This window comes from Geotrypetes seraphini, chromosome 7 (genome assembly GCF_902459505.1).
Source record: "Geotrypetes seraphini chromosome 7, aGeoSer1.1, whole genome shotgun sequence".
In the NCBI taxonomy this organism is placed as follows: domain Eukaryota; kingdom Metazoa; phylum Chordata; class Amphibia; order Gymnophiona; family Dermophiidae; genus Geotrypetes; species Geotrypetes seraphini.
The window spans coordinates 186521539-186546082 of record NC_047090.1 but is presented as its reverse complement, the minus strand read 5'-3'; the positions used below and the strand labels follow the sequence as shown (position 1 = coordinate 186546082).

Genomic DNA, 24544 nt, shown 5'->3' with positions numbered 1-24544 from the left:
GCGCTGACCCCAAGGTGGACCCTGGCATCTGGTAAGTGTGTTGTGGGTTATTCTTCCCAATCTGCATCACTTTGTATTTGTCCATGTTAAATTTCATCTGCCAGTTGGACGTCCAGTCTTCCAATTTCCTAAGGTCTTCCTGCAGTTTTTCACAGACCGCATGTGTTTTGACAACTTTGAACAGTTTAGTGTCATCTGCAGATTTAATCACCTCCCTCGTCATTCCAATTTCCAGATCATTTATAAATAAGTTAAATAGCACCGGTCCCAGTACAGATCCCTGTGGCACTCCATTGTTTACCCTCCTCCCTTCCTTCTCTCTAGTCCTCCCCTGCCCCTTACATCCAGGGTGTTTCTTTTCTCTTTCTTCTTCCATTCATGTCTGCCCTCTTCTTCCCCTCAATCCAGCCTCTGCCCTCTCTCTTCTCCAGTCTCCACTTCTTCCAACCTGCCTCTGTTCTCTGTCCCCCCCAATCCAGCATCTGTTACCTCAAAGCTCTGCCCTCTCACCTTGACACCCGTGCTGCTGCTGCTCCTTCTCTAGAGAAGCAGGGATGGTGGGGGAAAAAAAAAATACTCACTGTGGGGCCCGAAGTCAGCATTCACGCAGGCTACTGGTTCTGCCCTGGAATAGGAAGTGACGTCCAAGGAAGCCGGTCTGGCAGCCTACGCAAATGCTGACTATGGGCCCCACAGTGACTAGTCTCTTTTGCCACCATCACTGCTGCTCTTGGGCGACAGCAGGAGGGAGATGGGAAAGTCCCGATTTTTCCAAAAACAAGTGGATTCAAATCAATTCTCTCAAGACAAATTGGCAATTCTATTCAAATAGGGAATCAGACAGTGCTACTTTTGATCTGCACAGGTTCACGCTCCTTTGCACTTGCAAGCTTTGAATGTTGTGCACAGAGTATAGAACACTAAGGGCTGGATTCACTAAGCAAATCAGTCGTGTACCAATCGGTTTGCGACCCCTTTGCGACCCGATTTTACTCCGGCCCAATCCGATTCCGATCCGTGCATGCAAATGAGGGGGAATGGCGTGCAAAGTAGGCAGGGACGCGATTCACTAAAGAAATCTTGGAAACCGACTGGGCTGGCCGATTAACACAAGAAGCGACTGCTGGGGACCAGTGGCAAACGTCCTTTCCCACTGACCTCGGCCTGAATTCCCAGCCCTGCAGCCCATCTCTGCCGCTCTGCCCCCTTCCAGCCGAGCCCTGCTCTTGCCGCCCCAACTCTCCTGCTCTCAGCCGCCCGTGGTTTTAAAGTGGGGCTGCACTGCGGGGAAGGGCGGCAGAGAGCAGGAGAGACAATAATTGCCTGCTTTTAAACTTGTGTCGGCGAAGGGGAAGAGGCTGCTGCTGCTGGGGATCGCCCTTCCCTGGGAGAGAAGGAGAGTCGAGGCCAGCACAGTAATTCGTTAGGATGGCTTTTAGCAGGAAACGCATGGCGAAAGCCTGTCAGGAACCCACAGAAAAGTGAACTGGCGCCTCCATGATTTGATTGAGCTGGAGCGAAAACGGACACCAAACGCATGCGCCGACCATCTACAGGGAAAGCAGATGGTCTGAGCATGCGTCAGGATCGCACACTAGCGATCCGTGCGGTGGGAGGCGTTCCTCCGATCGCCCTCATTTTAATTTTTTTGTTTGGTGAATTGGTTGGGCCTGCACGGATTGGCCACGGATCGGGCACGGAGAGTCAGGTTAGTGAATCTAGCCCTAAATTAAATTAGTTACTCACACAACTGCTAATTAACACCACTTAACACCAATTAATCATTGTATTGGCCCAATATTTCAAAATTATTTGAATGGCCAGGAGAGGACGGAGAAAAACATTTTGTGTAATCCCTCAAGAATTCCAATAGTTTCCAAGCTGATATCCTGATGCAAAGAAATTGCCTCGGCCTTTCTGAATTGGAAATTTAACTTCCATAGGCAGGCAAAAGATAGGGAGGAGGCCAGGAAAGGGCCATTCACTCCGCTTCCAGATACATCCGCAAGACGGATATTTCAGTATTGTCCCCTCCCTTTTGTTCTTCCCTTCCTTTCTTTTCTTCCCCGTTTCCCTTTCATTCCTGTTCTAGTCTGTGTAATTTATGTATATTTGTAATGCGTATGTTTGTTTATTTTAATTTTTTTAATGTATCCCCCTCTGTTTTAATATGTAAACCACCTAGAAGCCCAATTTGGCAGGATATCAACATGTCTATATATTGGGCTAGTTGAAAAGGGAGTAGAAGCCATCTTTTGTTTACGCATAACTTCCAGTCTTCACCCAGACTTTCACCTAGAGCTAGATTCACGAACCGGCCCGATCCGGGCAGGTCCAATGAATTCTCGAAACCCCAATATGCAGATGGGGGCGATCAAAGGAACGCCCCATCTGCCTGCCTGGATCGCTCGATAGCGATCCCAGCGCATGCATACGCTGGACCTCCGGGCCAGGCATAGATATTTTTTCCTCAGCAGCCGGGAACTTTTAAGAGACTAGTTTTCATGCGCGCTGTCTCTTCTGCTCTTCCCAAGCCCTGCCCTTGCCGACAAGACTCTCCTGGTCTTTGCCACCTTCCCTGCAGTGCGAGTCCGTGGGTTTAAAGCGGGGCTGCACTGTGGTGTGCAGCCCTGCTTTAAACCCCTGGGCTCACATTGCAGGGAAGGCAGCAGAGAGATTCACACTTCCTGTCTTCTCTTTCTTTCACTATTGGTTAGAATCAGCTCCAAAGCAGAGCTCAGAGCAGTGACAGGACCTGAACCTCTTCCTACACAGCAAGATTGGGGCAGAGAGCAGGGCAATGGAGCAGGAGAGTTGGCAGAGACCTGCGTGACTGGTCCCAAGCAGTCGCTTCTGATGTCCCAAATTTGTGTTGTGAATCGCGTCCCTGCCTACTATGCATGTGTTTCTCCTCATTTGCAGACAGGGATTCGAAGCGGATCGCTGGAGAGGTTAGTGAATGGGGCCCGAGGGAAATCTGGTCGCACAGAGGTTGCAAACCGATGGTACACGATCGGTTTGCTTTGTGAATCTAGCCCCTAGTCCTTTCCAGGAGCTCCTTAATGTCTCAGGGCATATCCCTTTGGTCATATCCTTATGGACGTACACTATAGAGTTTGCAGGATTCTATAGAGGCAGCGGCACACCCAGGTGATGTCAGACGCCCTTGTTGACAGCGTCAGCATTCTCTCGCCAACACAATGATAGCTAAGATTCCTCACATGCTTAATTCTTACCACTTAACCATAGGGTCCAATACCACAGTTCCCAGCCATGCCACACATCTTGTATGAGCGATGCCACACATCAGTGCTCATGGAGGAAGTCGAGCACTCTCGTTGACCGTGCTGGCACACTCTCCCTCTCCAAGCACACATCTAAGATTTCTCTCCTCCTCAATCCTTGACCCATGGTCTAGTGTCCACCTTTTTGATGTAGCTTTCAATCCTTAACCCTACTCCTCTGCCCTCCAACCCAGCCAGCAGATTAACTGTTCCCCTTAACTGTATCCATGACATCCTGTTTGTCTGTCTTGCTTGTTTAGATTGCAAGCTCTTTTGATCAGGGACTATTTTCTTACTCTTTGTGTGTGTCTGGTAGTGCTATAGAAATAATTAATAGTAATAGTAGCGACCAATTTTAAATTTATATTTCTGAAATAGGTGAAAGATCAATGTAGTTCTCCTATAACACCAGAGAAATTGTGGGAGGAGAAGCCATGAATGCAGCTGGTTTTAAGAAAGGTTTGGACAAATTCCTGGAGGAAAAGTCCATAGTCTGTTATGGAAGAAGCCTCTGCTTGCCCTGGATCGGTAGCATGGAATGTTGCTACTCTTTGGGATTCCAGAATCTTGCTATTCTTTAGGATTCTGAATGGAATGTTGCTACTCCTTGGGGCTCTGGAGTCTTTTGCTACTCTTTGAGATTCCAGAATCTTGCTATTCTTCAGGATTCTGAATGGAATGTTTCTACTCTTTGGGTTTTGGCCAGGTACTAGGGACCTGGATTGCCCAGTTTGAGAATGGGCTACTGGCTTGATGGACCATTGGTCTGGCCCAGTAAGGCTATTCTTATGTTCTTATAAAGGATCCCTGGTTTAGGACTCTTAGGAAACAGAAAAATACACAGATCTGAGGCCCCAATCTAGTAACATAGGATGCCTAACTTTGGAATCTGTGTGTAACTTTTTTTTTTTTAATTGGCTTAATTTGCATGATAATGGATAACACCAGTTTTCAGACAATCAAAAAAAAAAATCTAAATTATCAATTAAGAGTTCTGCACGGAACTCTTAGGATATCTAGCGATGCCTACCTGAAAAGTAGGTGTGGTTAGGGGCAGAAAATAGGCGTGGTTTACTTAGGTGTTACTAGGGTTCAAGTTAGGTGCTAGTATATTGGGCCAAGTAAAGCCTGGCAGAAGGTAGAAGGCCCTGAATTCTCAGAGGTGAGACCAGATATGAGGGGGCTCCAGTTCTATTGCCTTTATCTATCTTCTTCCAGAACTGCAGAATTCAAAACTGAACCGTTTCTAACAGCAATCACTACAACAATGTCACAGGGACAAATTTGTTCCCGTCCCCGCAGGAACTTAGTTTCCCTGTCCCGTCCCCACAAGTTTTGTCGCTGTCCCCTTTCTGTAAGCTCTGCCTTAACTGCACAAGCCTCGAAAACTTATGATTTTAAAGTGTTTGAGGCTTGTGCAGATGAGGACGGAGCTTAGGCATTGGTGGAATGAGGCATTATGACATCACAATCTGAGCTCTAGAATGTCGCTACTTAGGATTTGAAAGTGTTTGAGGCTTGTGCAGATGAGGACGGAGCTTAGGCATTGGTGGAATGAGGCATTATGACATCACAATCTGAGCTCTAGAATGTCGCTACTTAGGATTTGAAAGTGTTTGAGGCTTGTGCAGATGAGGACAGAGCTTAGGCATTGGTGGAATGAGGCATTATGACATCACAATCTGAGCTCTAGAATGTCGCTACTTAGGATTTGAAAGTGTTTGAGGCTTGTGCAGATGAGAACTGAGCTTAGGCATTGGTGGAATGAGGCATTATGACATCACAATCTGAGCTCTAGAATGTCGCTACTTAGGATTTGAAAGTGTTTGAGGCTTGTGCAGATGAGGACGGAGCTCAGGCATTGGTGGAATGAGGCATTATGACATCACAATCTGAGCTCTAGAATGTTGCTACTTAGGATTTGAAAGTGTTTGAGGCTTGTGCAGATGAGGACGGAAAATGAGATCCTGCGGGGATGGGGAAAAATTTGTCCCCATGTCATTCTCTATACAGAAGCAAATGGCTTAAATCTTTTGTTTTCCTGAACAAAAAGCAGTAATTTGGTGATGACACAATCAAACAAAATGAGAATTGGAAAAAACATGATTTTCTTGAGGTGTTCTCTGGCTCTGATACAATTTGTAGAGTGTGTTGAGCTGGTAGAAAACAGACATTGTAAACATAGAAACATAGAAAAAAGCAGCAGAAAGGGGCTATAGCCCACCAAGTCTGCCCATTCCAAGTATCCCCTCCCCTGAATTTGCTCCCTTAAAGATCCCATGTGAGTATCCCATTTTCTCTTAAAATCCATCACGCTGTTGGCCTTTATCACCTGGAGTGGGAGTCTGTTTCTATAACCATAAAGCCCTATGACCTCACAATGCAGATGTAAAGAGCTTTAGCCAATAGGAAGAGGAGATGCAAATGTTAAGAGCCTTAGCCAATAGGGAGAGGAGGAGATAGTGGATGCTGTGGCCATTTGGCCTTTATCTGCCATCATAGAAACATAGAAAAAAGCAGCAGAAAAGGGCTATAGCCCACCAAGTCTGCCCATTCCAAGTATCCCCGCCCCTGAATTTACTCCCTTAAAGATCCCACGGGAGTATCCCATTTTCTCTTAAAATCCGTCACGCTGCTGGCCTTTATCACCTGGAGTGGGAGTCTGTTTCTATAACCATAAAGCCCTATGACCTCACAATGCAGATGTAAAGAGCTTTAGCCAATAGGAAGAGGAGATGCAAATGTTAAGAGCCTTAGCCAATAGGGAGAGGAGGAGATAGTGGATGCTGTGGCCATTTGGCCTTTATCTGCCATCATAGAAACATAGAAAAAAGCGGCAGAAAAGGGCTGTAGCCCACCAAGTCTGCCCATTCCAAGTATCCCCTCCCCTGAATTTACTCCCTTAAAGATCCCACGTGAGTATCCCATTTTCTCTTAAAATCCGTCACGCTGCTGGCCTTTATCACCTGGAGTGGGAGTCTGTTCCAATGATCCACCACTCTCTCGGTGAAGAAGTACTTCCTGGAGTCGCCAGATACGACGACTGCCATAATATTGTGATGATTCACACACAATGTTATATGTGCACAAATTCTTATTCCCTGTTTAGGTTGTTTGAGATTGAAACATACCTGCAGCGCTCTCATTTCTTCATCTTGTCTACGTGTTCTTTCCAACAGATCTGTAAAAATAAAAAGAACACCAGACATAACGTTTCCATGCAAAGAAATATAGGTAATTGTTCCCAACAAAAATCAACTCCAAATGAAGACCTACCTTCAGTGCTGAGAGATCACTGCAGCGGAGTAGCCGCCCAGTGGTTAGAGCACCGAGTTGACAACCAGAGATGCCAAGTTCAAATCCCACCCCTGTTCCTTGAGATCTTCAGCAAGTCACTTAACCTTCATCGCCACAGATACAACCTTAGATTATAATTCTCACAAAATTTTTGCCTGTTAGATATTTATGCAAAGATCAGTGTGAATTCCCCTTTCAGGACTAACAAAGTCCTTTGATGAACCTAGACCTTGGAAAGCAGTGTGGAATGCTCTGCAGTGGTACTACATAAGAACATAAGAATAGCCTTACTGGGTCAAACCAATGGTCCATCAAGCCCAGAAGCTCATTCTTACGGCAGCCAATCCAGGTCACTAGTACCTAGCCATAACCCAAATAGCAGCAACATTCCATGCCACCGATCCAGGGCAAGCAGTGGCTTCCCCCGTGTCTTTCTCAATATCAGACTATGGACTTTTCCTCCAGAAACTTGTCCAAAACGTTCTTAAAACCAGCTACGCTATCCACTCTTACCACAACCTCTGACAATGTCCTGTAGAGAAAAAAAGGAGAACTATGGAAGCTTAACAGGCTGAATGAAGTTTTGGAGGTTCCAACTGTAAAAACAGCCCAATGAATTTGCTGTCTTATACCTGCCAGAATTTTAATCATGAACAGCAAAGTGTCCCACCAAAATTCAAACTTTTGATGAACTGAGAACCCGCAGGTTGCTCAATCTGGCATCAAATCAAGGTGTGGTAAAAATAAGTAAAAGTAAGAGGAGAAGAAGGCCGCTTTGGTTCTCAAAAGTAGTAGCTGAAAAGGTAAGGTATAAGAGGTTAGCTTTCATAAATTAAAACAGATCCACACAAAAATATCTGGAAAAGTTAAGAAAGGCTGGTCGAGTAGTCAGGAAAGCAAAGATACAAATGGAAGAAAAAATAGCCAACATGATAAAACGGGGAGACAAAACATTTTTTAGATATATCAGTGATAGGAAGAAGTACAAAAATGACATTGTGAGACTCAAAAGTGAAGGGAAGGAATATGTAGAAGCTGATGAAGAAAAGGCTGAATTGCTTAACAAATATTTCTGTCCTATGCTCATGGCTGAAGCACCAGGAGCGGGACCGCAGAAGGTGAAGACAAATAGGGATGGAGTAGTGGTAGACCCTGGTCAATTTTCAGAGGATAGTGTTCGTGAGGAGCTAGCTAAATTAAAGGCAAACAAAGTGATGGGGCTGGATGGTGTACATTGGAGGGTGCTGAAGGAACTTAAGGAAGTTCTGGTGGCTCCACTGACTGACCTTTCCAATGCTTCTCTAGAGTTGGGAGTGGTACCAGAGGACTGGAGAAGGGCGGATGTGGTCCCTTCTCCACAAAAGAAGTAGGGAATTACAGGCCAGTAAGTCTGATTTCTGGAAATGCTTTTAAAACAAAGAATGGTCAAGTTTCTGGAATCCTGTGGATTACAGGACCAAAGGCAAAATGGATTCACTAGAGGTAGGTCTTGTCAGACAAATCTGATCAATTTCTTTGACTGGGTGACCAGAGAATTGGATAGAGGGAGTGTGCTAGATGGTACCAGATTTTAGCAAAATCTTTGACAGTGTTCCACACAAAGGTCTAATAAATAAACTGAGTGCCCTCGGGATGGGTCCCAAAGTGGCGGGCTGGGTCAGGAACTGGTTGAGTGGAAGGCGACAGAGGGTAGTGATCAATGGAGATCGCTCTCAGGAAAGAGATGCTACCAGTGGTGTGCCTCAAGGTCCTGTTTTTGGGCCTGTTCTGTTTAACATTTTTATAAGCGATATTGCTGCAGGGTTGTCGGGTAAGATTTGCCTCTTTGCGGATGATACCAAAATCTGCAATAGAGTAGACACGCCGGATGGTATGAATAACATGAAGAAAGACCTTGCGAAGCATGGAGAATAGTTTGAAATTTGGAAGCTAAAATTTAATGCTAAGAAATGCAAGGTCATGCATTTAGGCTGCAAAAACCCGAGGGAATGGTACAGATTATGGAGTGAAGAGCTTATGTGCACGACAGAATAGCGGGACTTGGGTGTGATTGTATGTGATGATCTTAAGGTGGCCAAACAGGTTGAAAAGGTGACGGCGAAAGCTAGAAGGATGCTAAGTTGCATAGGGAGAGGTATGGCCAGTAGGAAAAAGGAGGTATTAATGCCCCTCTATAAGACTCTGGTGAGACCTCATCTATCATAATAAAACCCTTAGTGCGCATGCGCACTTGAAACTCCGTACCTCCGTGTTTTCTGCTACCGTGCCGTTGCATGCACGGTAGAAGGAGTGTGCGTGTGCGGCGGTTTAATTATCTCACCTTCTACCACCGATCACCTGTGCCGGTGTCAGCTGATTTCCTGCCTTCTGCCCCGATCGCCGATGCCAGCTGACTTCCTGCCTTCTGCCGGGACTCCTCTTCTTCTCACCCCCAGACCAGCAGTGGCAGCTAGCTTTAGTTTAGCCGCGGTTTCATCAAGCAGCCGCGGGGCCTTTGCTAGGCCGACCTACTTCGATGATGCAAGGTGGGCTGGCTTACAAAAGCCCCGAAGTTACCTGATGAATCAGCGGTTAAAGCTAAAATAAAGCTAGCGGATGCAGGACAGGGGGAGCAGGGAAGGGAGAAGGGGTATTGCTGGTCAGGAGGAGCAGGGAAGGGGTACTGCTGGACCTGGCAGAGAGGGAGGGAAAGTACACACTGGAGGTAAGGATGAGATGGTGCATGGGGAGAGAGCATGTTGGGTTGGGGGGTGGGAAAAGGCAAGGACAGAGAAAGAAAGTGTGCAGGAGGCAGAAAGTGTTGGATGTGGAGAGGGTGAGATGGATGGGGAGAGAAGGAGAAATGTTACACTGGGGAAGAGGGAGAGGGCAGAGAGTAAAAAGTTGTACTCATGGAGGGAGGGAGAGATAGATGTTGGTTGGGCGAGGGAAGGAGGACCAAAGGAGAAGCATGCAGGAGGCCCTGGAAACATAGTTAAAAGCACAGAAAAATAAAGTCACCAGACAACAAAGGAAGGGAAAATGATTTTATTTTCCATACAGTGATTGAAATGTGTCAGTTTTGAGAAAGGAAAGATGTTAAACTTTAACTGTGAGGGCCGCAGAAAAAAATAGGGTACTTGGAGGGCTGCTGAAAAATAGTTAATGTCTTATTAAAGAAATGACAATTTTGCATGAGGTAAAAACTCTTATTCCAGCACCCGTTAATGTAACGGGCTTTAAAGACTAGTTTAGAATATTGTGCCCAATTCTGGAGGCCTCACCTTCAAAAAGATATAAAAGAGATGGAGTTGGTCCAGAGGAAGGCTACTAAAATGGTGTGTGGTCTTCGTGATAAGGCGTCTGGGGACAGACTTAAAGATCTCAATCTGTACACTAGCTATGAATTTTAAGGCTTGTATGTATGTTTATTTTATCATGTTTTAAGATTATGTATGTATATTCTCTGTTAACCGTTTAGCTGTAAGTGGTATAGAAATTCTTAAAATAAATAAAGATATGATAGAGATGTTTACATTTGAAAGGAAGCTCTGCAATGAGAGGGCATAGGCTGAAGTTAAGAGGTGATAGGCTCAGGAGTAATCTAAGGAAATACTTTTTTACAGAAAGGGTGGTAGATGCATGGAACAGTCTCCCGGAAGAGGTAGTGGAGACAGAGACTGTGTCTGAATTCAAGAGGGCCTGGGATAGGCACATGGAATCTCTTAGAGAGAGGAAGAGATAATGGTTACTGTGGATGGGCAGCTCTATGACCTCACAATGCAGGTGCACAGAGCCTTAGCCTATAGGAAGAGGAGATGCAAATGTTAAGAGCCTCAACCAATAGAGAGAGGAGGAGATAGTGGATGCTGCAGATGGACAGACTGGGTGGGCCATTTGGCCTTTATCTGCCATCATGGGGACATACTGGGCGGGCCATTTGGCCTTTATCTGCCATCATGGGGACATACTGGATGGGCCATTTGGTCTTTATCTGCCATCATGTTTCTACGTTACTGCACCTTAATGAATTCCCCGTCTAAGGCCTGGATTCACTAACCTGCCCGATCGGGCCCGATTTGGGCAGGTCCAACGAATTCTTCAAGCCAAAATATGCAGATGAGGGCAATCGGAAGAACGCTCCATCTGCAGGCACGGATTGCGGTTAAGCGATTCCCGCCCATGCGCAGATCATCCGTAGACCATCCAGCCGCAACTTTTTTTTTTTTTTTAATCCTTCACACGGGCTGGCTTTCCTGTTCCCCCCTTCCGGGCAATCTCGCCACCCAGACTCTCCTGCTCTCTGCCACCTTTCGTGCAGTATGAGCCCGTATTAAAGCGGGGCTGCACTGCGGCGTGCATCCTCGCTTTAAACCCGTGGGCTCGCACTGCAGGGAAGGTGGCAAAGAGCAGGAGCTCGGGGCAGAAAGCAGGGCTGGAAGATTGGGGCGAACATGTTCTTGGGCTGAGCTCCATTAACTACTATTGCATGCGCTGGACCCAGGGGAAGGGTGGGAGAGAGTCGGGGCCGGCAGGCATTCGGAGCAGGCAGGCGACTTACAGGTATGAGTTTTAGTTCCGCCAAATAGGGAGAAAGAAGCTGTGCAAATGCTGTTGAAAATAGAGCTTTTCATCCCTCTACTAACTGATCGAGTCATGGCGCTGAACCGGGGTTGACAGGGCAGAGAGCAAGGTGGCAGAAGGCAGGGCAGACAGAAAGGGCTTCAGCGACTGGTCCTCAGCAGTTGCTTGTTTGTGATTGGCCAGTCCAGTCGGTGTTGCAGGGTTTTGCTTTGTGAATCGGGTTTGTGCCTACTTTGCATGCGCGGATCGGAGGATGGTCGGCAGAGAGATAAGTGAATCAGGACGGGGTCGTTAAGGGCTCGCAAACCGATCGGTACATGATCGGTTTGCTTAGTGAATTTGGGCCTAAATACCTCCAAATAGGCATCTTATGGATACTTTCTCCTTTAGAAAAGAGCTTTGCTTGTGACCCCTGCCACTGTGTAGAAAGTGTTGCACCAGCACTTCTAGGAAATGAAATTCCACTTTGAATCATAGAACTTGGTGATGTTTGAGCAAGGAAACTTGGCACGAACGTATAAGAAGACGCCCATTTTGTGGTGAGAATTATCAAAGGGTCATATGCAAGGCAAGTACAGATTCATAACAGTTAACCAAAACTGTTTTAAAAATGTAGCTTTTAAGCATATTTTCTTTGTGTTTATTAAAGCTGATAAAAAGCAGAGCTCTTTGGGTACTGCTGAAATCCAGCCTTCCCAAATGATCAGTTTAGGGTCTTTGCTGCAGCTCAGATCTGCTTATTTAAAGGCTACGAGTCTTAGCACTTGTCCACTATTCAAGTCGACAAGATACTGCAATTATGGTATGTGCAGCCTGGTAGAGGTCTGGCATTTCAAGGCCACCTGAAATTGGAAAAGAGCAAGTCTCTGTCCCACCTAAAATACATCCAGTACAGAAGAAAAGTCTGAAAAAGAGCGAGAAAATGAGCACATGCAAAAACCAAACAATCAAACCTTGTGCAGCACACACAACAAAAGAGAGAATTACCTTTGGACTAGAGAATGACACGGGGACAAATTTGTCCCCATAGGGACTCAGTTTCCCTGTCCCGTCCCCGTGAGTTTTGTTGCTGTCTCTGTCCCAGTGGTGCAGTGGTTAAAGCTACAGCCTCAGCACCCTGGGGTTGTGGGTTCAAACCCATGCTTCTCTTTGTGACCCTGGGCAAGTTACTTAATCCCCCCATTGCCCCAGGTACACTAGAGAGATTGTGAGTCCGCCAGGACAGACAGGGAAAAATGCTTTAGTACCTGAATAAATTAATATAAAACCGTTCTGAGCTCTCCTGGGAGAACGGTATAGACAATTGAATAAATTCCTGTAAACTCTGCCTTAACCACACAAGCCTCAAGCACTTATGATTTGAAAGTGTATGAGGCTCATGCAGATGAGGATGGAGCTTAGGCATTGGTGGAATGAGGCATTATGACATCACAATCTGAGCTCTAGAATGTTGCTACTTAGGATTTGAAAGGGTTTGAGGCTTGTGCAGATGAGGACGGAGCTTAGGCATTGGTGGAATGAGGCATTATGACATCACAATCTGAGCTCTAGAATGTCGCTACTTAGGATTTGAAAGTGTTTGAGGCTTGTGCAGATGAGACCGGAGCTTAGGCATTGGTGGATTGAGGCATTATGACATCACAATCTGAGCTCTAGAATGTCGCTACTTAGGATTTGAAAGGGTTTGAGGCTTGTGCGGATGAGGACGGAGCTTAGGCATTGGTGGAATGAGGCATTATGACATCACAATCTGAGCTCTAGAATGTTGCTACTTAGGATTTGAAAGTGTTTGAGGCTTGTGCAGATGAGGACGGAACTTAGGCATTGGTGGAATGAGGCATTATGACATCACAGTCTGAGCTCTAGAATGTTGCTAGTTATGATTTTAAAGTGTTTGAGGCTTGTGCAGATGAGGACAGAGCTTGCAGGAATGGGGCAGGGACAGGAAAAGAATTTGCTGGGATGGGAAAATGAGCCCCGTGTCATCGTCTATTTTGTACACATCGCTTTCTAAGACAGGCACAATTTTCTAAGGCTAGGCAGACTAAATATGACATATGGTCTTTATCTCGCTTCATTTTTCTCTGCTTCTATAGAAAAACACTTCCGGTTTGCAATATTCAACCTGTTGGTGGGGCGTCAGATATGGCTGTTCACGACCTTCATATATAACTTTCAAAACTCAAATTTTCAAAATTGACAGAATTGTAAAACAATTCACTAAAATGCCCTGATTTAATGCATTTGCCTCAGTGTTAATGACTGGTGGACTAATCTGTAATGTAATGTACGAGAATGTTTGAATGAGTATATGGATGTGTCCCCCCCATAAAGAAATGACCACGGGATGTTATTTCAAGTGTTTCTCTAGTTTTATCTGTGACAATAACAGCTTGAACTTGTATTCTAGTTTTTAAACCACCCAGTAAAGGTTACTTTTATAAATATAGCCAAAATCTGGATTGGACATCATTTGAGTTATTTATTTAAAAATGTTTCTATACTTCTCTTAACAATGCCATTGAAGATGGTTTCCAAAAAAAATCAAATTCAAAATAATAATAATAATAACTTTATTCTTATATACCGCCACAATCTTGCGACTTCTAGGCGGTTTACAATGAAGAGAAACTGTACAGACAGCGAATTACAGAGTATAGCATTGAACATCTAGTGATAGTAACAGGAGAGTTACAGGGTCTGTATATTACACGGTTTCACAATGAGTAGCATTATACAGTCATAGAAACATAGAAACATAGAAAGATGACGGCAGATAAGGGCCATAGCCCATCAAGTCTGCCCACACCATTTACCCACCCTCTTAAATCTACTGACCCCTTAAAGAATAATTGTAATTATACTGTCACTCTACTGACCCGCTCATTCAGTCCTAGTGACCCTATCCCTTGTAATTATACTGTCACTCTACTGACCCGCTCTACTGACCCACTCTACTGACCCGCTCATTCAGTCGACGATATTCAGAGCATAAGTAGGAGAAGAGAAAGGAGATTGCGCTTTGAGTTACAAAGGTGCAAGGCTGCGAAGGTGAAAAAGATAACATAAGATGTTGATGAGAAGTAAGTTGTTAACTTGGTACATTTGAACGAAGGACGGGCACCAGTGGGAAAAACTGGTAACAATTAAAGATAGAAATTTTGGCAGAAGAGGGTAGACGGACTCCTTGGGATGGGAGGAGGCTCCGATATTAGGGGAGAAGTCTGGTTAGGTTATAAATTTCTTAAACAAGGTGGTTTTTAGTTCTTTCCTAAAGATACTATATGATTCTCTGGCGGCATCAGTGAAGTAGCCTATCCAAGTTTGCAGTCTACCTGCTTGGAATTTGAATGTTCTATCAAAGAAGGTGCGATATCTACAGCCTATGATATTTGGGTAGGTAAAGAGGTTACGGTTTCTGGTAGGCCTAATTGAGGAGTGGAATTCGAAGTGAGGTAGTAGGTAGTTGGGGGCCAGTCCCCAGATTAGTTTATAGCAGAGGCAGGAGAATTTGAATAGAATTCGTGCTTCAATTGGTAACCAATGAAGGAGTTTGTAGAATGGACTAACATGATCGCTCTTCTTTAGTCCGAATATTAGACGGATGGCCGTATTTTGAACTAGTCTCAGTTTTCTCACATTTTTTTTAGGTATTCCCAAGTAGACAATGTTACAGTAGTCCAGGGTGGATAAAATCAGTGACTGAACCAATATTCTGAAGGATAGCGGGTCGAAGTATTTTTTTATGGTTTTCAGTTTCCAAAGGATGAAGAAGCATTTTTTAGTCACCGAGTTTATGTGCTCGGTCAGGGTCAGGTGGGTATCCAGGGTGACTCCCAGTATTTTTATGGTTTTTAGTATTGGGTGATCATGGCCGTTTACATATATTGTAGTTGCGGAGATTTTCTCGTTTGGGCTAGCAAGGAAAATCTTTGTCTTTTCTGAGTTTAATTTCAGTTTGAAGTTTAAAGTCCATTTTTCTATTTCAAGCATGATGGAGGAGATATGTTTACAGTCTAGCGAGTTGCACGGGGGACAGAAATCAAGCCCATCCCTGCTGGAATCAAATCTGTTCCCGCCCATCCCTGTAAACTTCAGAAGTAGTTATTTCATTTAATTATGCTACTGAATTAAAGGCTCTGGTAGAGACCCATTTACAAATAAGCAAAGAGACTTTATTAATTTGGAAATATTATTTGGGAAGATTACATACTTTGTAAACGGGTTTCTGCCAGAGCCTCTAATGTAAATATAAAATATAAATGCTCCAGCTGATGAGAACCCCCAAGCTATGTCAGCTGAGGACTTCCTGTGAAGGTGGCCGAGGGTCCTTGGCAGGCAGTAGTAACACCCCTGAGTCACAGATGCTGGCACCTCAGTGGCTCAGGGATGCTGCCAACGCCTGATGCGCTTGGTGGAGAGGAGTTCTGGCCATCTTTGGAGGAGGTCCTCCTCTGGCGGTACTTGGGGATCCCTGCCAGCCACAGCAAGGGTCAGCAAATACTTCAGCACTGGAGAAATAAAACCAGAAACGCATTTCCTTTTCTTATGATCACAATTACATGACATTACAGATTTCTATTCCGCCATTACCTTTCGGTTCAAAGCGGATTACAAAAAGAGTTATGGAAGAAGGGTTACAACGTTAGATCAGAGAAGGTTTCCAAGAGAGGGAAAAGACATCTGCTATGTACATTTCCCAAAGCTAACATATTGGAGTCAATAAATTCCTTTCTTACCTTTGTTGTCTGGAGATTATTTTTCCCATCAAGTTGGTCCCAGTTTCTTTTTTTTTTTTTTTCCACTTTCCCATCTTCTGCAAATTCTTTTTTTTGCTGTCCTTTGGTTCCTCCTACCATGGTCCAGCATTTCTCCCTCTCTACAGCATCCTCGCTTCCTTCTGTCCTGGATCAATCTCCCTCTTTTCCCTTCCCCACTCCTGCACAGCATTTCCTCCTCTCTCCTCCACCCCCATGTGCAACATGTCTCCCTCTCTCTCTCTCTCTCTCTCACTGTCCACCATCTCTTTACCTCTCATTCCCTCCCTTGCTGCAATGGGAGTGGGGAAAGAGAGAGGGATCCAGGGTGCTTCTCTCCAACATCCTCTACTGCCACCTCTAATATTTCTCCCTCTCTTATCTCCCGGACTGTGTGCAGCATCTTTCACTCCTTGCCACCATCCCCATGCCCAACATTTCTCCTTCTGTCACCACTCCCCAGAACCATGCCACATCTCTCCCTCCATTCCCTCCACCACTAAGTCCAACATCCCTTTCAATCTGTTCTACTGTTCCCTCTCCACCACCATATCCAACATTTCTCCCTCTCATCTTTCTCTTCCACGTGCATCTGTACCTCACTCCTCTGCTGAAAAATTCTCCTCTTTCTTCCATTCCCCGTGTGAACCATCTCTCTTTTAATCTCACTCACACACTCATTCCCAACAATTCTCCCTTTCTATTTCCACCTACATCTCAGCATCTTTCCCTCTCTCCCATGTCTCAAGTTTTTGCCCCTTCCTCTCTCCCTTTTCTGTCTGAAGTTCATGTCCCACTTCCTTCTGTCTGTGTCCCAAGTTTGTACCCCTCCCATGTCCCAAAGTGCATCCTCCTCTATCCCAAGTTTGTGCCCCCTCCCTCTCTCTCCCTTCCTTGGTCCAGCGCACTTGTTCTGTGACCCAACTACTTAGAAACATAGAAGATGACGGCAGATAAGGGCCATAGCCCATCAGGTCTGCCCACTCTACTGACCCACCCCCAAGTCTACTATCCTAGGGATCCCACTCCTGGTGACAGGTTCCCTTGGCTTAACCCTCTAATGGATCCCACATGGGCATCCCATTTGTTCTTAAATTCTTTCACGCTGTTTGTCTCGATCACCTGCACCGGGAGCTCGTTCCAAGGATCAACCACTCTCTCGGTGAAGAAATATTTCCTGGTGTCACCATGAAATTTCCCGCCCCTGAGTTTGAGCGGATGCCCTCTTGTGGCTGAGGGTCTTTTGAAAAAGAGAATCTCTTCTTCCATCTCGATACGGCTGATAATATATTTAAAAGTCTCGATCATGTCTCCTCTCTCCCTACGTTTCTCGAGTGAGTACAGCCGCAAATTTTTCAGTCTTTCCTCGTACGATAGATCCTTGAGCCCCGAGACCATCCTGATGGCCATCCGTTGCACCGACTCTACTCTCAGCACACACTTTGGTGCCCCCCTCCCACAAGACTATACTGGAGCCATCCTGGTCAGCCGTCTCCTCCCTGCCCTCTAGCCACACTTCTTTGCAGTACAGTGGGCCCTGCACGCTGAACATGACTGACCCAGAAGTGTTCTCTCTGATGTTAGCTCTGACGTCAGAAGGAAGATTTCTGGGTTAGCTACGGATGGCGTGCTTGGAGTGCTGCACACTGCTTGGTGGAGGAGCAAATATAGCTGGAGGGCAGAAAAAGGAGGTGCACAGGTATTGGAGCCCCTCAAGCTGCCTCCAACCCTGTGGGATCCCTGTGACCCCAGGGAGGACCCTACTGGATCCTTGTGACCATAGGGATGGTCCCCCTGGGATCGGGGGGGAGGGGCACCCCATGGGATCCCCACAGCTTCCGCGGGATTCCCGTCATCCCTGCTCCTGTGCAGCTCTCTATTACAGTCTAAGAGCACACAGACCCGATCCTACCAAGAGTGTGAACTCTTCCCCCCATGCAATCCGCTAAGAAGATCGACTGTCGGCTCCGGGCGGCTTTCCCGCAGAGGAGAGAATCCTGCATTCACCGTGGGCCTCATCTAGGGCAGCCTCCTTGGAGCGGCTGGGGCACGGGCAGTGTGTCTGGGAGGGAATGCATGGATGGGAGAACATCGCAGGGGAGGAGACATAGGCATCCTGGGACTGTCTGCCAAGTGTCTTCCCTGAAGAAGCCCTTTCTGGAAACGTCAATCGCTCCTCCTAAACTTACTTGCTCCACTTCATCACTGACGCTGAAACCGTGGATTGAAGACAAAGTTTTATTTTATTTTTCTTTCCAGCTTATGATTTATCTTTAATCTTATCTATTGTTTTGCCTTTTGTCTTTGTTTTGTTCTATTTCTATCATTTAAATTTCTCCAGAATTCTACTGTTCAACGGCTCCCCCTTCTGCTTCTATTCCTTTCTCTCCTCTCTTCTACCTTCCAAAGTATTTAGATCAATGCTGTCTTGTTAAAATGTTTATTTTATTTTTATTTTTCCTCTAACTCTACTTTTCACTTCTCTATTACCCTCCAGGTACTTTAGTTAGATTGTGAGCCTTTGGGACAGTAAGGGAATTTTTCAAGTACCTTTCTTATTTCTAATCTTAATGTATATTTTCTGTAAACCGCTTAGAACCTAACAGATGTAGCGGTATATAAGAAATAAATTACATTACATTACATTTTACTAAGATGCGCTAAGAAATGGGTTGAGCGCCTGCTAACACAGGACTTTTCCATGTGCTAAGCCCTTTTCCTGCAATCTGTAGAATAGTCTTTTTCAGGCCATGTACTGTTGGGTATTAGCATGTGGCAAGTGAGAAAAATTAACCTGGGAACACTTGGGACAGATTCTGCAAACGGAGCCATAATTGGCGGCTGGCTACAAAAACGGCACCGTTCACGTATCGACTACGCTACAGTGCAGTTTGTAGAACCACGGCTCCCGTTAAAGGTAGGCACTGGTTACATTTCCTGATGTTTCTAAGCAGAGCCAAATGAAGAGGAAGCAATTCCTGGCACTTAGGCCTGAGGCCTTAGCGATGGGTGTGACCTTCTTCTTAAAATGTCCATGTAAATGCCATATCTCATATGCAAGTGATAAACATAAGAATTGCCACAGCTGGGTCAGAAGAGTGGTCCATCGCGCTCAACAATCCGCTCACACGGTAGCCCCCAGGTCAAAGACCAGTGCCCTAACCGAGACCAGCCTCACCTGCGTACGTTCCGGTTCAGCAGAAACTTGTCTAGCCTTGTCTTGAATCCCTGGAGGGTGTTTTCCCCTATAACAGCCTCCAGAAGAGCATTCCAGATCTCCACCACTCTCTGAGTGAAGAAAAACTTCCTTACGTTTGTACAGAATCTATTCCCTTTTAACTTTAGAGAGTGCCCTCTCATTCTCCCTACCTTGAACAGTCTGTCTTTATCTACTAAGTCTATTCTCTTCAGGACCTTGAATGTTTCTATCATGTCCCCTCTCAATCTCCTCTGTTCGAGGGAGAAGAGGCCCAGTTTCTCTAATCTCTCACTGTACGGCAACTCCTCCAGCCCCTTAACCATCTTAGTCGCTCTTCTCTGGACCCTTTCGAGTAGTACCGTGTCCTTCTTCATATATGTCGACCAGTGCTGGACGCAGTACTCCAGGTGAGGGCGCACCATGGTCCGGTACAGTGGCATGATAACCTTCTCTGATCTGTTCGTGATCCCCTTCTTAATATGTCTTTTTAGACCAAGTCCAGTTAGGTTTTCTAAAAGATAAACCGGTTCAAACAGCATCCTAGACTTAATAGTTTTGGGGTTTCATTTTCCAACTAGGGAGGATAATTGAAAAACATATAGAAGTAGATGCCACATTCTGCCTACTTAGGTGTTTTCCTTATAACAAATTTATGTTGCTAAAGGGAAGGTACTGACGGCCAGATAATGTGGGATAAACTGCTGAATGATTTTATTTTTCTTTTTGTAAATGCTTATGATGATGGTTGTAATTGGATTTTCCTGAGTTTGTTATATTATTTGTAACAAATGAATAAATAATAATTTTTTAAAAAAAAAAGGTTTTAAAGGCGTTGCATTCCCAGCGCCTACCTTTCTCGGCGCATGAGGTCATTTCCCGCCCAAACCACGCCTACTTTAGTTCTTTAGGTTTGGGCGACACATTAACCAAATGGGTTGGGAACTGGCTTGGGGGTAGGCTTCAGAGGGTGGTGGTGAATGGCACCCCCTCCGAAATGTCGGAGGTGATAAGTGGAGTGCCACAAGGCTCCGTCCTGGGCCCGATCTTGTTCAACATATATATAAGAGACTTGACAGAAGGGCTCCGAGGTAGAATAACATTATTCGCCGATGATGCCAAACTGAGCAATGTGGTGAGCAAAAGCACAACACACAAAAAAGCAATGGCAGACGATATGGTGCATGACTAACTTCTGCTGGATCACTGGTCTAGGTCCTGGCAACTCAGCTTCAATGCCAAAAAATGCAAAGTCATGCACCTGGGAAGCCAAAATCCATGCAAGATTTACACCCTAAATGGCGAGATTCTGACAAGAACTGAAGCAGAAAGAGACTTAGGGGTGATTGTCAGGGAAGACATGAAGTCTGCAAACCAAGTGGAGCAAGCTTCATCCAAAGCAAGGCAAATCATAGGTTGCATACGCAGGAGTTTCATCAGCCGTAAACCTGAAGTCATTATGCCACTATATAGATCCATGGTGAGGCTGCACCTGGAGTACTGTGTGCAATTCTGGAGGCCGCATTACCGCAAGGATGTGCTGAGACTGGAATCGGTCCAGAGAATGGCCACCAGGATGATCTCGGGACTCAAAGAGCTCCCATACAAGGAGCGGTTAGGGAAATTGCAGCTCTACTCACTCGAGGAACGTCGAGAGAGGGGAGATATGATCGAGACATTCAAGTATCTCACGGGCTGCATCGAGGTGGAAGAAGACATCTTCTTCAAGGGTCTCACGGCAACAAGGGGGCATTCGTGGAAAATCAGGGGCGGGAAACTGCACAGTGACACTAGGAAGTTCTTCTTCACTGAAAGGGTGGTTGATCGCTGGAATAGTCTTCCACTTCAAGTTATTGAGGCCAGCAGTGTGCCAGATTTTAAGGCCAGATGGGATAGACATGTGGGATCTATCCGCAAAGATAGATAGGGAGGGTCACTGGAGTGGGCAGACTTGATGGGCCGTGGCCCTTATCTGCCGTCTATTTCTATGTTTCTATGTTACTTTGACCGTAGACGCCATTAGGTGCTTCTGTAGATACGATTGGAATATCCACATTTTTAAATAAGATTTTAATTGGTTTTTAATCGATGCAGTCAATTAACATGCCAATTAAATCCCCCCATCTCCTTTTATGAAGCCGTGTTAGGCTTTTTTTTATCACCGTCCGTAGCGGTATCAGCTCAGACCCTCAAAGAATTACTAGGAGCGTCGGAGCTCATACCACCGTGGCCACCAATAAAAAAAGCCTAACATGGCTTCGTAAAAGGGGGTAAGTTAGGTGGTGGTAGGGTGCCAACCACCGCCTAATTTATGGTGCCGTTTGTAGAATCTGTCCCTTACTGCCTCCTATTTAGAGAGGCGTTAGCTAGTCAGCGTACGCTATTGCTAGCTGGTTAACACATCCATGCTCATTCTCCGCCCCCACAAAAAAAATCACCACCACCCACTTGGCACGTGCAAACAAAAATTTACTACAAGTTGCTTTTGTGCATCCTGTGGTACGCCTTTTTAGGTGAGCTAAGCCTTTAAAAAAGCCCTTAAAAACAAACAGCCAGAAATTAAACATTCAGTCACATCTTCCCTGAAGGAAAAGATAAGTTTTCAAAGCCTTTCTAAAACCTGCAACTGACAACATACTTTTCATGTCCTGTTAAATTATTTCATCTTTGCACTGCCAAAAAGCTTTTTGCTTCCATTTTTTCTTTCCAAAAACAGTTTTATCGGATAGCGTGGCTGGTTTTAAAAAAGGTTTGGACAATTTCCTGGAGGAAAAGTCCATAGTCTGTTATTGAGAAAGACATGGGGGAAGCCACTGCTTGCCCTGGATCAGTAGCATGGAATGTTGCTACTCCTGGGGTTCCGGAATATTTTGTTACTCTTTGGGATTCCGGAATCTTGCTGTTCTTTAGGGTTCTGAAAGGAATGTTGCTACTCTTTGAGTTTTAGCCAGGTACTAGGGACCTGGATTGGCCACCGTAACAATGGGCAACTGAGTTTGATTGACCATTGGTCTGACCCAGTAAGGCTATTCTTATGTTCTTAGTGTCAATATATATATACTAGTCTTTAAGCCCGTTACATTAACAGGTGCTAGAATATGTGTGTGTGTATCTGTATTTATTTCTTTCTCTCTCCCTCCTTAGCCTATTTCTGGATTTCTTTCTTTCTGTCTTTCTTTTTCCTCGGCTATCCACCACCACCCATTGCCTGCTCCCCCTGTCCATTCTCCCTTCCTTTTTCTTCCCCTGTGTCCACCACCACCCCTTCACTGCTCCCCTTATCCAGCAGCAGCCCTTCTCCCTTTGTTTTAACTCCCCCCTGTCCAGCAGTACCTTTTTTCTGTTCCCCCTGTCCAGCAGTAGGCCTCCCTTCCTTTTCCTGCCCCCCCTGTCCAGCAGTACCTCTTTTCTACTCCCCCTGTCCAGCAGTAGGCCTCCCTTCCTTTTTTTGCCCCCCCCATCCATCAGCACCTCTTCCCATGTCCAGCAGCAACCCTTACCTCCACCAACATCTGCCTGAAGCCGACACCGACAACTCTGCCCTCCACTGACATCCGCCTGAATCCGCCGCGGCCTGCAGGCACTGACATCCTCTGCGGCCTTCTCCAACTCCCTCCTCGCCGTTGCTTGCCGTTCCCCCCTCCCCCGAGGAAGATTTGTGCGTTTCGGCAGCCTTCCATCTGCGGGCCGCCCGCCCGTGGTCCCCGGCCCGTTCGAGAGAGGAGCCGCGGCGGGCGGGTGAGCAGGCAAGAGGGTGAGAAGAAAATGCTGGCAGGTGCGCCTGTGCCCCCCCTCCGAATCAGCGGCAGCAGTGAGGCGGCACTCTGGCGGTGAGTGACGGCAAGGGGGGAGTTGCTCCGTGTTCTGGCCTGCCTCCGTGTTCGAAAATCGGATTCAGCACGGAGGCATACCTCACGGCGCCAGGAATCACGAAGTTTCAAGAGCGCATGCGCGCTCTAGGGTTTTATTATTATAGATTTTTGCAAAGCACAGTGGATGTCTGGGAACATATCCTTAAACTCGAGGACAAAGCAAAGGGGAGGGTCTGACAACTTAAAATGTTAAATTTAATGTTAATATTTAAACATACTCCTATCACGCGTTGGAAGCCAATGTAAACTGAGTAACAATTGTGAAGCACTAGATCTTCTTAGTTAAAAACCTTGTTACCATATTTTGAGCTACCTGGAGTTATTGAAAAGATTGGGGAGAGGGGGGAAGAGAGTGGACGGAGAAAGGGAACCACTGAGCACATGTAAAGTGTTCAAAAGATACCCTCAGGAGAATTCTGCAGAAAACATTAAAACATCTGCACACATAAATCTTAAAATTCTGCATAATATACTTGTCAAAATTAATACAATATAACCACTGTCTCTGAGTGGTAATTTATTTAAACGTTTAAACAGAAAAGTTCTCACTGGAAGACATATAACCAAGTTTTTCCTCAGGATTGCAGTAATAGCACACCGTAGCTAGGCCTTCTGGCTTTCAGCAGTTTATATTTCAGCAATTTACCGAGTCCGAGGGGAGCTGTAGAAGTGCCGACGTCTTGCATCTGTCAATATCTGGGCAACACAAAAGTGTTCATGGCTTTCCCTACAAAAGTTACTGACTGAAAAAAAAAAAAAAAAGCAGAGCTGCCTGCAAGTCTTCTTCGGTTCTGCAGACTGTCAGATGAAAATCGCTGAAGACCAGATGTTCTAACCACACAACACTAACCACTCTTCCTCCTACAAACACACACATACATATAACTGTCCTCTGCACCCAACTCATCTCTCAGCATATTTTCAAGCCCACACACATCCCTGTACATATGAGGCTTTTAGCCAACATATGTCCCCAAACTCAACCCCACACCTCCCTCACCTCTTCTTTAGCCCCTGGTATCTCGAGTTCTCTCCTTGTGTCTCCTCCACCTCTCCAGCCAGGGGTCTCAAAGTCCTTCGTCGAGGGCCGCAATCCAGTCGGGTATTCAGGATTTCCCCAATGAATATGCATGAGATCTATTTGCATGCACTGTTTTCATTGCATGCTAATAGATCTCATGCATATTCGTTGGGGAAATCCTGAAAACCCGACTGGATTGCGGCCTTCGAGGAGGGACTTTGACACCCCTGTCTCCAACATATGTCTCCTTACTCCCTGGGGTCTCCTGCTTTCACATCTCAACATAACCCTATTTCCAGCTTATCTACCGAGTCCCCACCCACACGTCATAGTCTGCAACTCATTTCTCCTCTCAGATTCCAATTATCCACTGCTTCCTCCCCCATATTATTGCCTTAGCCCCCTTTCCCCCAGTAAGTCATATTCCAAGCTTCTCTCTTTCACCAACCCCCTCCACCCCCCCAAAATCTCATCTCTCCAGCCAGTTCCTAACACTATCTTTGTTGCACTGTGCAATCAAACGTTGAGAAGTAGCTGGAGTTGCAGTCTTACTT

General features: G+C 45.7%; 1 protein-coding gene across 3 annotated transcripts in view; it reads right to left on the bottom strand.

The window, feature by feature from the left end:
- The window catches only part of CEP128 (centrosomal protein 128), a 532978-nt gene that overhangs the window by 123525 nt on the left and 384909 nt on the right, over positions 1–24544 (bottom strand). For all 3 annotated transcript variants that reach the window (XM_033953417.1, XM_033953420.1, XM_033953419.1), the window contains one exon: positions 6416–6465. In XM_033953417.1, coding sequence (XP_033809308.1) covers positions 6416–6465 — 50 coding nt within the window. The remainder of the gene's footprint in view (positions 1–6415; positions 6466–24544) is intronic.